The sequence below is a fragment of the Pantherophis guttatus genome, chromosome 10, assembly GCF_059756535.1.
Source record: "Pantherophis guttatus breed Tessera chromosome 10, ASM5975653v1, whole genome shotgun sequence".
NCBI lineage: Eukaryota > Metazoa > Chordata > Lepidosauria > Squamata > Colubridae > Pantherophis > Pantherophis guttatus.
Genome location: NC_142072.1, coordinates 23,543,846 through 23,557,254, shown reverse-complemented (window position 1 = coordinate 23,557,254; position 13,409 = coordinate 23,543,846). Strand labels below are relative to the sequence as shown.

At 41.4% G+C, this 13,409-nt stretch overlaps 1 protein-coding gene across 2 annotated transcripts in view; it reads right to left on the bottom strand.

The window, feature by feature from the left end:
* Positions 1 to 13,409, bottom strand: part of CSMD2 (CUB and Sushi multiple domains 2) — an 822,245-nt gene that overhangs the window by 169,860 nt on the left and 638,976 nt on the right. For both annotated transcript variants that reach the window (XM_034413370.3, XM_034413371.3), the window contains one exon: positions 7,551 to 7,738. In XM_034413370.3, coding sequence (XP_034269261.2) covers positions 7,551 to 7,738 — 188 coding nt within the window. The remainder of the gene's footprint in view (positions 1 to 7,550; positions 7,739 to 13,409) is intronic.

Genomic DNA, 13,409 nt, shown 5'->3' with positions numbered 1-13,409 from the left:
ACCTTTAACCGAATTTTGGGTCATTTACCCTGCTTTAGGAAGAGCTAACTTAGTCAAAGGGAAGGTGAGCAACGGCTGTAAGGAGCTCTCCCAAAACCAAATTAGGTTTTTCTTTTTTAACGTTTTTAAAGTATTTTTATATTTTTAATTCATTTTTAATCTATTTTTAATTTATACTGGACTTTTACAAAGCACATATAGTGTGGCTACTGTTTGTTTTAGACATATTTTAACAACACTACAACCTGCATTCCTGGCTTAGGCTACTCCTGTGACTTTTCCTTGCAAGGCCTGAAATTCGGATTACCGGACTTGTTGACAAACCTCAGTGGAGTCCCCTAACCTCGGAGGGGATTTTGAGCTGTTTGTTTTTGGAACGAGTACAGTAAGGAACTGGCTGGCTGCAGACACTCCCGGTAGGCCTGCTTTTAGCTGAATTGGGACATTTCTCACTGTACACCTATACAATCACTAGGGTGGTAGCCTACTGGCTAAAAATGATCCAGATGGATGCCAGCAGACTCCCCAAAATATGTCTAGAGGAACAGCAGATTTCAAATCCTCAAAGGTATTCCTGGCTAACCCGGCTGTCAGAAATATTGAACCGATATGGCGTAGGGTTCCCGTTGTGTGACACACTGAACCAAGTTAAACAACGGATTAAAGATATACATGGGCAAATGGATATGGCAACCCTTTCAACTAATCATTCCCTTAAACTGCTGACAGCAGTTAAAACAACTTTCACTCTGGAAAAGTATTTACATTTAGAAATGCCATCAGTGGAGAGACAGTTATTTGTTAAGTTTAGATTCAAACTTCTAGATACAAACGTTAGATTCGGCCGTTATCGGAAAATCCCGTATGACAAAAGAATATGCATATGTGGGGTAAACGTCGTGGAGGACACGGCGCATATAATATTCGAACGTAGTCTCTATCAAGAAGTAAGAAAACAATATCTGTCCCCAATTATAAATAAATTTCCCCACTGGAATATAAGCCAAAAACTAGCATTTCTGTTGAGGGCTGACTCTCCTCCCCTGGTAAGAGCGATCACTCAATATCTTAAAAGAATGACAGCAATACGAGCCAGTTATATCAAAAAACATTTTATCGATTGTAAGGAAGATGAGCTCAGTTAGAGAGGAGCTATCCTATTTGGGTTATCTAGTCTTGGCAACTTAGCTATTGAAAATTGATATTGTAAAATTTTAACGTCATCTATCATATATTTTTAGATTGCTATTTTTGTAACCGTTTTACCTTTTTCCCTTTTTCTTTTCTGTTTTGTTTGAAAAGGCCTTCGGGCTATTCAATAAAGTATACATACAACACTGGCTTAGAATAATGTCCCAAATGTGCTTTTTCAGGAGGCAACTGGACTTTCTTGTTTTTCTTTGAAGACGTTTCACCTTTCATCCAAGAAGCTTCTTCAGCTCTGACTGGATAGTGGGGAATGGAAGGATTTATATTCCTTGCAGACAGCTGGTCATCTGTGAGGAGGCTGGGGAGGAACATAGGCCAGTCCTGGAGTCTGAGGAAGGCCCTGATGAGGGCTCTGCATCGAAGGCAGAGATGCAGAGGGACATCTAGGAGTGTGTTGTGGCTCCGTCCTCCGAGCCTATCTTATCGGAGGAAGAAGGCTTCGAACATGAAGGAGAGGAGACGACCAGGCCTCCCTCTCCAGGACCCTCCTCTCTGGCAATGCCTCAGGTGTCTCCCGAAGAAGAGATTGGCCAGGAGCCAGATGTTTCTGAGCCGTCGGATAGTGACGAAGAAACATTGTGGTTGGACCCACGCCAGTGTCGGAGAGACAAGCGTGAGCAGCAGAAAAGGAGGCATGCCAGAGATTAAGCTGAGTCACTGGACCACACCCCACAGGCTATAAAAGGGAGTGTGGTGGCCATTTGGACTCTGTGATGGACAAAGCTAATCTCTGGCGAGGCACTTGCACCTTCGGACACAATACCTATTTGCCGTGGATTTAATTACAAACTGGACTATTCAAACTGTGTGTATTTTTGTCTGTGTTATCGGAGTAAAAGCTCTTGGCAGGCAGCCACGGAGTTGCTGCCAAGTTCCTTATCACTGACGTTGTGTGTTTGAAGAGTTTATTTAACCCTCGGCTGGCTGGTTGGGTGTGTGCGTGGTACGGGGACAGAACAGAGTGATGCGCGGACTCCAGAGCTTCCAGAGTCGGACAGAAGAGAGGCAGAGGAACAGGAGGAGGCTGTTCCTAGTGCGCACGTATGCAGAGCTGCCAGAAGGCACGAACAGTTAAAACTAAAGGGACAACTCGGGAGTAAGGCCTGGAGATGATTGGCCCCTCCCATAAGGCTTAAAAGAGGAGCAAAGGCACATGGGCCCTTTGCAGGAAAGCAACATTGTTAATTCTGTTCCCAGTTGGCATCTCTGTTTGATTCTGGACTCCGTGTGGCTTTGCCAAGTAGGTCGTTGGCAGAGTGTCAAAAGAGATAAAGGTTGGTGATTATCCTGAAGGGTGATTATCTCCCGAAAGAACTTTTTGCAACTAATTGGGACTCAGCTGTGAATGAACGTAATTCACAGCTGTTGCAATAAAAGAGGTTTTTGGGACTACTTGTGTGTTTTAATGACTCAGGAAGCCTTGGTCACAACAAAAGCATCTACCCAAGATATCTGAAGATAGGGCTGGCCCCTGGGAGAATGTGCCCAGTGCCTGCCCTCTGGAAGAAGATTCTCCCTGTAATCAAGATGCCTCCTACACTGCTGTTATTCAGAAGATCCATGAAGAGCTCAGTCTTCACTCAGACCTTTGGGGAGGAAAGTGAGAACCTGTTTCTTCATTCATTCACTTGCCATCTTTGATCTTTACTTTTATGTTTTGCTAATTGTACTTTGATTTCCTTTGATTGCTGACAATGGCCCAGATTGTTTGAGAGAAACGCTCACACAACATACTTCTTCTCCAGGGGTGAAATCCAGCAGGTTCTGACAGGTTCTGGAGAACCGGTAGCGGAAATTTTGAGTACTTTGGAGAAGCGGCAAATACCACCTCTGGCTGGCCCCAGAGTGGGGTGGGAATGGAGATTTTGCAATATCCTTTCTCCTGGAGTGGGGAGGGAATGGGGATTTTATAGTATCCTTCCCCTGCCACGCCCACAGAACCGGTAGGGAAAATTTTTGGATTTCACTCCTGTTGTTCTCCCTTGCTTAAATGAACCACAGTTTGCACAATTAACTTACTTTGGGGGTCTTACCTGGGCTTAAACCAAAACAATAACCACACAAGCTAGTTTCATGCAGTATGTTCAATAAAAGGTGGGTGACTTGTTTTGGTGGACTATTTCATACAACACTGGCCATGCTGTTTTCCATACCCTGGAGAAAGCAAGCAAACAAGCAACCAACAGTAACTCCTCACAGCCCAATTGCTCTTTTCCTTTTTCTAAATCTCACCCAAGGAAGAATTTTTTTGCCCTTCAGACTCATTTAGTTTGAAAAACTGAGCCTCTTGGACATTCACTTAGCAGTAGTAGATAACTGGCTTGAATGTTGGTGTCAGTGTCAAAACAATTTTAATTTGGGTGTTGTGGGAGACAAAAGGACCAAGTAGATGGTTGGTTTTTGCAACTGCAATCGTGTTCCCCAATTCTTACGAAAACCAGTGAACAGGTTTAATTATTTGGTTCATTACAAATGCTTTCCTGCCACTTCAGTTGCCTGAACCCTGAAGGCAGCAAGCTCAGAGAAGTCTCAAAGGGAATTTGAACTCGGTTGTATCATCCTGGCCAGAAGGCTGTCGTTCCTCCTCCTTCCTTTCCCTCAAGTTTTCCAGTTTCTCTGATCTCATGCTCAGGATGTTTGGCTTTCCTTTCATGCATGAAAGTTTAAAATGCCGCTTTTCGCTCCCAGCAGAACAGCTCTGTGACTAGATAAGGGCACAAACATTTGCATAGGTATCCTTTGGAGAGAGATAGAGAGAAAGAAAGAGAGAGAGAAAAACAGGAAACTTCCATTTCCAGATGTGGCCTTGACTTAATCAGTCCCCTCCTTCATCAAAAGCAATGGCAAAAACTGGTCGTTTCTTCTTGAAGGAATCCATTACAAATTAACCAACTGGGTGTCAATCAATGAACTTTGGTTTTGAAGAAGCATTTTATTGCTGAAATTGAGGATCCCCCCCCCACCCCGTAGTGAAAATTTCTCTGTGTAGTGAACAACATAGTGAATGTCTAAGCTACCCTTTCTTGAGAAGGAACATTTCATACTGAGATAAAATATACTGTGAAAACTTATGGGTTGCACACATCCTAAACTACATATATTTTGAGACACTCATACACATCCCAACATAAACCCAGAATAGGTAAAGGTTCCCCTCACACATATGTGCTAGTCGTTCCTGACTCCTCATCTCCATTTCAAAGCCGAAGAGCCAGCGCTGTCCGAAGATGTCTCCGTGGTCATGTGGCCAGCATGACTCAACGCCAAAGGCACACAGAATGCTGTTACCTTCCCACCAAAGATGGTCCCTATTTTTCTACTTGTATTTTTTACCTGCTTTCGAACTGCTAGGTTGGCAGAAGCTGGGACAAGTAACGGGAGCTCACTAGGGATTCGAACCGCTGAACCGCTGACCTTTCGATTGACAAGCTCGGCGTCTTAGCCATTGAGCCACTGCCTCCCTTAAACCCAGAATAGAGGGGCTCAAAAATTTTATCTCTTTTAGTTCTCAGGAATGATGCTTTGGATATTCTAAATGAGGGGTGTTTATTAGGTCCAAATATCTGTTTGGGAAAGATCTTGTATATGAATGGACACAATTAGCTCCCTTGACAGTAGTAAGGAAGAGCTTACTTGCTGTCTTGCTGCAATTTTTTGACTTCTTGGGTCCTGGGATTTCTTGTTTATTTTATTTGGTCATGCTTAGCATTTTTAGGTTGTGTGTATCCAGGCATAAAAATTCTCTTTACTTGAGTCCATCCTCCTTTTAATACATAGACAGAGCTATGTCGCTTTCTTAGCAACTCTACAAAATTGCTTTGCTGCTGTCTTCCATCTAGGAGTTTTATTTCCTTGTGGTTTCCCACCCATACACATACCCACACCTACAAACACACCACTAGCAAGTTTGTTTTGTTTTAACCATTCACTTATTTGCACATCTAGGCAAAGTAGAAAAAAGGCTGGATGCACCCTTGTCTATTTGAAGTGTGAGCATCACTAGCCATCTGCTTCAGTAACAGTAATAGAGTTGGAAGGGACCTTGGAGGTCATCTAGTCCAACCCCCTGCTCACACAGGAGACCTGTACTAGGGATCTGAACCACCAAACTGCTGACCTTTCTGATTGACAAGCTCAGTGTCTTAGCCACTGAGCTACCTAGTCAGGCATTGAGTTAGATCAGGGGTCAGCAACCCGCAGCTCTAGAGCTACATGTGGCTCTTTCATCCCTCTGCTGTGGCTCCCTGTCGCTCAAAATATTACAACTGCCAATTTGTGAAACCCGCCAACACACGATCTATTGAGCTTTTCGACCCCTGGTAGTCCAACCATGGATAAATTCAAGAAAAGAAAAATTTCAGATGAAAACAGAACATTTAATTCAACTATATATGCTAGCTCTGTGGCCGCTCAGGAAATAGTTAGGCACAGGAAGGGTTTTGTGGCTCCCGGTGTTTTCATTTCTGTGGGAAACGGGTCCAAATGGCTCTTTGAGTGCCTAACGTTGCCAACCCCTGAGTTAGATGATTCACCCCATGTCACTTTCTTCTGACATGACAAAGCGTCTCAAAGTGGAGAATGCAATTTCAGCTGGCCAGATTGCCATTATCAACCTGCTGTTCATGGGCAGTTGCTCAGACTGAAATGCTAAGATGATCTCTCTTGTAGCAAGAGAGATCCCTAAGTTCTATGAGTTAGAATGTTTGTTTCATGAACCAAGGAACAAAGAAAAGTTGAAAAAGTTTCCTTCTCCACTTTGAAAAAACTAGGGTTGGAAAAAAGAGAAGGTAACGGATAAAAAAAATAAAACCAGTGCATCTTACATGGACTACAAATAGCTTTTCTCCCACCTTCTTCCCTTTAGTGCATGCTAAGTGCCTATGTGTACCAAACAAATCTTTAAACCCAGTGCAGCATGAAAATGTTGCACCTGATGAACTTCAGATGTGCTTCAAGAGGACAGAAAAAGCAGAAGGAAATGGAAAAGGGCACACTCTGCTCTTTGAAGAGTCACCAGCATGGGACTGGATTGCTCTAATACAGAGGAGGAATGGGAAAAGGGCAAAATAAAACACCTCTACAATTTCCTCCTACTCCTATGATGCACCCACTTAGCAGATGACTTTTCTTTCAAAAAAATATTTTTCTAATTCCGTTCTTAAAAAGGTAAAGGTTCCCCTTGCATATATGTGCTAGTCGTTCCTGACTCTAGGGGGCAGTGCTCATCCCCGTTTTAAAGCCGAAGAGCCAGCACTGTCCGAAGACGTCTCCGTGGTCATGTGGCTGGCATGACTAAACACCAAAGGCGCACGAAGCACTGTTCCCTTCCCACCAAAGGTGGTCCCTATTTTTCTACTTGCATTTTTTACCTGCTTTCGCACTGCTAGGTTGGCAGAAGCTGGGACAAGTCACGGGAGCTCACCCCTTTATGCAGAACTCGGGATTCAAACCACTGAACTGCCAACCTTTTGATCGACAAGCTCAGCATCTTAGCCACTGAGCCACTGCATCCCTTTGCAATTCCGTTCTTACATGGGCTTAATTTTCAGACTTCATCACATAATAAAAATGAATGCATCAACTTTTTCCCATGGCTTTTAATTGATTATTGGACTTGACTTCAGCACCTATAATTCCAGCGTACAAAACCATGTCAACACAAGGATTACAAGAGTGGGCCCATTGGGTGGGGAATGATGGAACTGGACTCCAATATATCTAGAAGCACTCACAAGTGCAGAAATAGGTTTTTTTTTATAGTTGATACAAAGATTTGTATCAGCTGCTAGATCAAACGAGATTTGAAATCTGCTTGCTGGTACATGGAGGAAGGCAATAAGAACGGCATCAGTGGTGGGTTGCCCCCGGTTCGGACAGGTTCGCTAGAACTGGTAGTAAAACTGGCGGGAGGCTCCGCCCACTAACCTGGACGTTATCAAAGTAGATCTGCGCATGTGCAGAAGAGCGCGCGTGGGAATGATGCAAACCAGTAGTAAAAGTAAGTAGAACCCACCCCTGAATGGCATGCATAGTCTTCCAGAAGATGTGACAGCAGAAAATATGACTTCAGTAACAGAGTTGTTAATGCCTGGAATGCACTACCAGACTGTGGTCTCATCCCAAAACCCCCAAAACTTTAACCTAAAACTGTCTACTGTTGATCTCACCCCATTCCTAAGAGGTCTGTAAGGGGCGTGCATAAGAGCACCAGCGTGCCTACCGTCCCTGTCCTAATGTTCCCTTTAATTGTACTCATTTTATGTATTCAATTCATGCTTATACTTATATATATTATCTAATATGTACTCGACAAAATAAAATAAATAAAATAAAATAGATACCTGTGTAATGGATTACAAATCCTGTATTACTGACGGAAGCATCACTGCGGAAGGCCAGGAAGAGGTTGTTACTGCTGCTCTCAATCCTTTCTGGTACTTGGGTATCATAGAAACTCCCAATCAGGGGACTAACTGAGCTGGGCCCATCATAGATGTGCAAGAAATCGTACCCTGGTTCCAAATTAAACCTGAAAGGGAAGAGAAAAGGAAACAAAGTGTATCAAGTATCTGACTACTAAGACTAGTGATATAATGGAACTCTCTGAGCCTCCGAACAATGGACATTTGCAAAACATTGCAAGACAAGAACAGATGCATATTCATAGCTCAACAATAACTTAGCCAGCTCCCTTGTTCTATTAAGAAACATTTAGAGCAGTGTTTCTCAACCTCGGTGAATTTAAGATGTGCCGACTTCAGCATCCAGAATTCTCCAGCCAGCAATACTAGCTAGGGAATTCTAGGAGTTGAAGTCCACATATCTAAAAGCCACCAAGGTTGAGAAACACTGCTTTAGAAAAAGGATCAAAGGCAGCAAGGAAGACCCACTTCAAGACAGCTGCTGATTAAAGGGGCCAGGATCCACATATCTTTTGTAATCTAGCCTCTTTTTTCCTTACAACAAATCCAGATATTGAGACGTGTGAGAATCAAGCTTTCTGCTACTGACAGGAGATTAACAAACTGATCCTTTTAGTTCTTTGTTGTCCTTTTAGAAAGATTTATACTTGAAGTAGCATTTACAGGAGGTGTAGAGGAGCACAGAGATGATCATGGAGAAGGTATGCAGAGACCGCTAGCAAAATGTAAACTTAACCCAGGAGATCAAGAAAGCATAAGAAAGAAATTCATAGTAGTTCCACCTTGACTTCTTTGGGTTTAAAGCAGGGGTGAAATGCTCCCGGTTCAGACCGGATTGGGCGATCCGGTAGCGATTATGGCAGGTGGTTCGGAGAACTGGTAGCGATGGCAGCACAAGGCTCAGCCACCTCCCAGGTGTCGTTTCTTCCTGCTTTTAAAAGGTAAAAAAAAGGCTCTGATGATCACAGCTGTGGTGCCTGATCATCAGAGCCTTTTTTTTTAACTTTTAAAAGCATTTTTTTACAACCTATTTGCCTGAGCTTGTAGTAAAAAAATGCTTTAAAAAGGTTTTTAAAAAGGCTCTGACGATTGCGCACCACAGCTGATCACCCCCCCCGCGCGCTGTTCTACTTACCTTCCCAAGCCTCCTTTTGGTGTGCACTGCACATGTGTGCATGTGTGCACTGCACATGCGTGCATGTGTGCATTTGGTGTATGGTGCACATGCATGCATGCAGCGTGCATTTGGCACGCAGCGTGCATGCGCAGCCAGCAAACCGGTAGTAAATTGGTTCAGATTTCATCACTGGTTTAAAGAGAGGGAAGGAATAACTATCAATATTTCATTGTTATCAGTAAAATAAAGTTCTAGTATTTCTTGTGGCACTTGTTTCCAGGCCTCGTCGACTTCAAAGGGCTGATTAGAACTAAACCCAGCAGAAGGATTAAAAAGGGGAAATTCGGGGAAACAATTGTCTTTCAGTCTTCAGCTCCTTGCATAAACATGAGACCTATGACCTTCAAGTGTTAGATCCTGCAAGTGTTAGATGGAGGGATACTACCCTATTATAAGAATTAAAGAGTGGGAAGGATTTGGGAAACAGTGTTCAATATTCTAAATGAATCTAGGGAGATTATTGTGAATTGTATTATGTTGTGTTATTTGAACTAAGAACTCTGTTTAAATGTCAAATTGGTATATTTTCAAGATTAGAGTTAAGACTTAAATTTGAGGAAGTAATAATTAAATAAAGATGTAATGACTATTATATGAAGTAATAATAAAATGTAAGGAAGTTTTAGAAATGGAAATAAGGTTTAGAAATATAAACACGTTTAAATTGTATTGTTAATAGTGAGTATTTAGGGTAAGAATTGTGAAATGTATTATGAGGTATTAATTGAATTAAGATTTAAGGTGGATTAATAGAAGGGTAATTGCTTTGATCAAGTTAATATGAGTTAGTTTTTTATAAGATGGTAATAGTTGAGATTTGAGTATTATGGCAAAAATATAATATAAATTTTTTTGTTAAAGATGAGCAAGAAGTTGAACAAATTTATGACCGGATCAATGCTCTGTTCCAAAAAGATGTATTGTATGTTTATTTCTGTGTTTTAAAAAATAAAAAAAATATTCTAAATGAATATGATTGGGTTACTCTGCTAAGTGACATGATGGATGGATGGATAGATGGATGGACGGACATAAGATGTGAGTGAAGAAAAACAGTTATTGGTCCCACTCAAAGGACCAAGAGGAGAAATGACTGGTGACTATTTACTTGGAAAAGGACTGTTGATTTGGCATACTTGGTTTATGAAAAAAAAACTATTTCTATGCACGGACTAGTAAAAGGATGGTTGCTTTAAAAGCATGGTTGCTTTGATGTTTATGACGAAAAAAAGAGGGAATCAGTGAAAGACTCAAGGGTAATGAAACATTTTATATGTGGGGCAGATATCGGGGTGAAATCCAGCAGGTTCTGACAGGTACTGAAGAACCGGTAGTGGAAATTTTGAGCAGTTCGGAGAACCGGCAAATGCCACCTCTGGCTGGCCCTAGAATGGGTTGGGAATGGGGATTTTGCAATATCCTTCCCCTGCCGTGCCCACCAAGCCACACCCACCAAACCACATCCACAGAACCGGTAGTAAAAAAATTGGATTTCACCACTGGCAGATATGTAGTAATGTCAAAGGTGGAAAAACATTGATGTAGAAACAGAACAAAGTAACAAAAATAAGAGCCTTGGTAGTACAGGGGTTTAAGGCACCCTGTTATTAAGCTGGTTATTAAGACCAGCTGCCTGCAATTACTGCAGGGTTCGAATCTCGCCAAGGCTCAAGGTTGACTCAGCCTTCCATCCTTTCTAAGGTAGGTGAAATGAGGACCCAGTTTGTGGGGGCAATAAGCTGACTTTGTATAAATATACAAAAGGATGAAGGCTATTGCTGAGCACATTGTAAGCCGCCCTGAGTCTTCGGAGAAGGGTGGCATATAAATCAAATTTAAAAAAATAAAAATAAAAAAAATAAACTGTCCACAAGGGGAAAAAAAAGACTGAGCCCTGTATGATAAAGTATTAAGAAATAGATTCTCCTTTGAAAAGAATGGGTGGAAGGTAGACAGAAGGAACCAGCCAGTGCGGCATAACAATTAAAGGCATCAGGCTAGAAAGCAGGAGACCATGAGTTCATGCGTTGCCTAGGTACAAAGTGGCCTTGGGCCAATCATTCCCTCTCAGCCTGGGAAGAAGGTTCCCAAAATCTTGCCAAGAAAACCTCAGGGGCTTTCTTGTCCAAGCAGCTGAAGACACGGACACAAAGCTATAAGGGAAGATTATGTTGAAGGTGGTTAGAACACAGTGAAAAGAATGGTGAGAACTGCAGAAGTGTATGGATCATTAAAAATGGCACTTGGTAGACTGATGAAAGTGAAAGAGGTTGTGGATGAGGGAAGCAAGCATGGAAAAGAATTACTGCTGCCAAAAAAAATGATGATGGAAAATATATTATGTAATGTGTATATTAGTTTAGTTTAGTTTAGTTTAGTTTAGTTTAGTTTAGTTTAGTTTAGTTTAGTTTAGTTTAGTTTAGTTTAGTTTAGTTGTTTAGTTTCTTTAAGACAGTGCAGAAAGATTGTGATGGAAATTGTGTGTGTGTGTGTGTGTGTGTGTGTGTGTGTGTGTGTGTGTGTATCAGGGGTGAAATGCTCCTGGTTCGGACCGGATCGCCGGAGAACTGGTAGCAAAAATCCCTGAGCCCCACCCCCATGCCCAGCTGAGCTGCGCAATCAGCAGAGGCTTTTTTTTTTTTACTTTTGAAAGCATTTTTTCTACAACCTCTTCAGCCAAAGAGGTTGTAGAAAAAAAAATGCTTTTAAAAGCCTCTGACAATCCCAGCTGACTTGCCTGATGGTCAGAGGCTTTTAAAAGCATTTTTTACAACCTCTTCGAAGAGGTTGTAGAAAAAATGCTTTTAAAAGTAAATAAAAAAAAAGTTGCCCATGCCCACCCAGTCACATTACCCCCCACCAAGCCATGCACACAGAACTGGTAGTAACAAATTTTACATTTCACCACTGGTATGTATATATATATGTATGTATGTGTGTGTAAGTGTGTGTATATACATACACACACACACATACACACACAAACACACACACATATATATATACATGAATGAAATAGGTGAAGAGGCCAAATAAAGATCTGTCACAAGAATGAATAAAGCCAATTTAAAACTAAAAAAAAACCAAAAAAAACTAAACTAAACTAAACCAATGACATCATTTGTGTTGAAATTGAGATGAGGAAATGTTGGAAGGAGAACTGTATATACCTGATAATGTTAATGGTATGCTGAAATGTGGACTCAATATCATTGCTATAAATGCTAGTATCCAAGCCTATGCTGATGAAAAGGATATCATAAATGCTGCCAGAAAGTCGGGGGGGAAACCCCCAGTATAGGTGAAAGTGTAGATAGTTTATCTCATGAAATGTTAAAATATGGATGTGGTTTGCTTATAGAGTTTTGTTTAATGTGTGTGTGAAGACTTTATCTGGAATGAGGTTCCCCAGGGATCTGGATAGCTCCCAGCCTGTTGATGGGAGCTATCCCTTCAGACCTGATTGTTCTCCAGGCTTTGCCTTAGGGTGGCAGATTCTCTTTTCTTGGATGCTAATTATTGGTGAGATGTTTGCAGGTACCCCAGTTCATTATCTTACTTCTTTCTTCCCCCCCCCCTCTGAATTACAGTTTTATTGTCTGTTTGCTTTTTTAATATATTGTTTCCATATTGTTTGGTGTATTGTGAGCTGTCCAGAGTCATTTGGAGTTGGATGCCATAAAATCAATTGACAAATTAAAAATGTAACTGTGCATGTGGCTTAAAGCAGTGATGGGTTGCCCCCGGTTTGGACCGGTTTGCAAGACCCGGGAGTAAAACCGGTGGGAGGCTCTGCCCATTGACCCGGATGTCATCATAGGTGATCTGTGCATGCGCAGAAGCTTCTGCACATGCGCGTGGGCACGATGCGAACTGGTAGTAAAGGTAAATAGAACCTACCCCTGGCTTAAAGGAATGTCCTTGTTATTCCTTTCTACAAAGGGGGAAAGCACAGAAACAAGAGTAAATGGAAAATTTACACAATTCTATTAAGTAACTCTGGGAAGAGACTTGGTGGAATTCTGATTAATTGTGTACAAGAGGTGGCAATAAACAAAATTCGGGAAGTGGATTTTATGTCAGGGTGTACAGGCAAGATTTTTGCTCTTCAGAAGGCATTGAAAAATATATGAATGTAAGAAAAAGTACTGCATGTTTGTTGACTCAGAGAGCATTTATGACAAAAGTGAATTGACTTCAGTTATGAAAAAAATGTATGTTTATGGAAAGAGCTATAGATTGCAAATTGCTATAAATTGTATGAAATGATAGTTATATAAATTGTATGAAATGATGGTTATATAAATTGTACGGAAGGATGGTTGCTGAAAGTGATAGAGCTGTAGATGATGAAAATAAGGCATGAATATAACCGCAGCAAGATTATTATATGCACAAAGATGGAAAGATTCAGCATTATCTACAATGGAGGAATGGTTGGTGAAGATGATGGAACTTGCTGAGATGGTTAAATTGACTTCTTTGATCAGAGAAGAGGTAATATCTATGTTTATTGGAAAGTTCTTGTAGACGTTTTATGTGAAATAAAAAAAATGAGCTTATGGTTTATGGTTTTGATGTTTACACAAAACAGATTATAG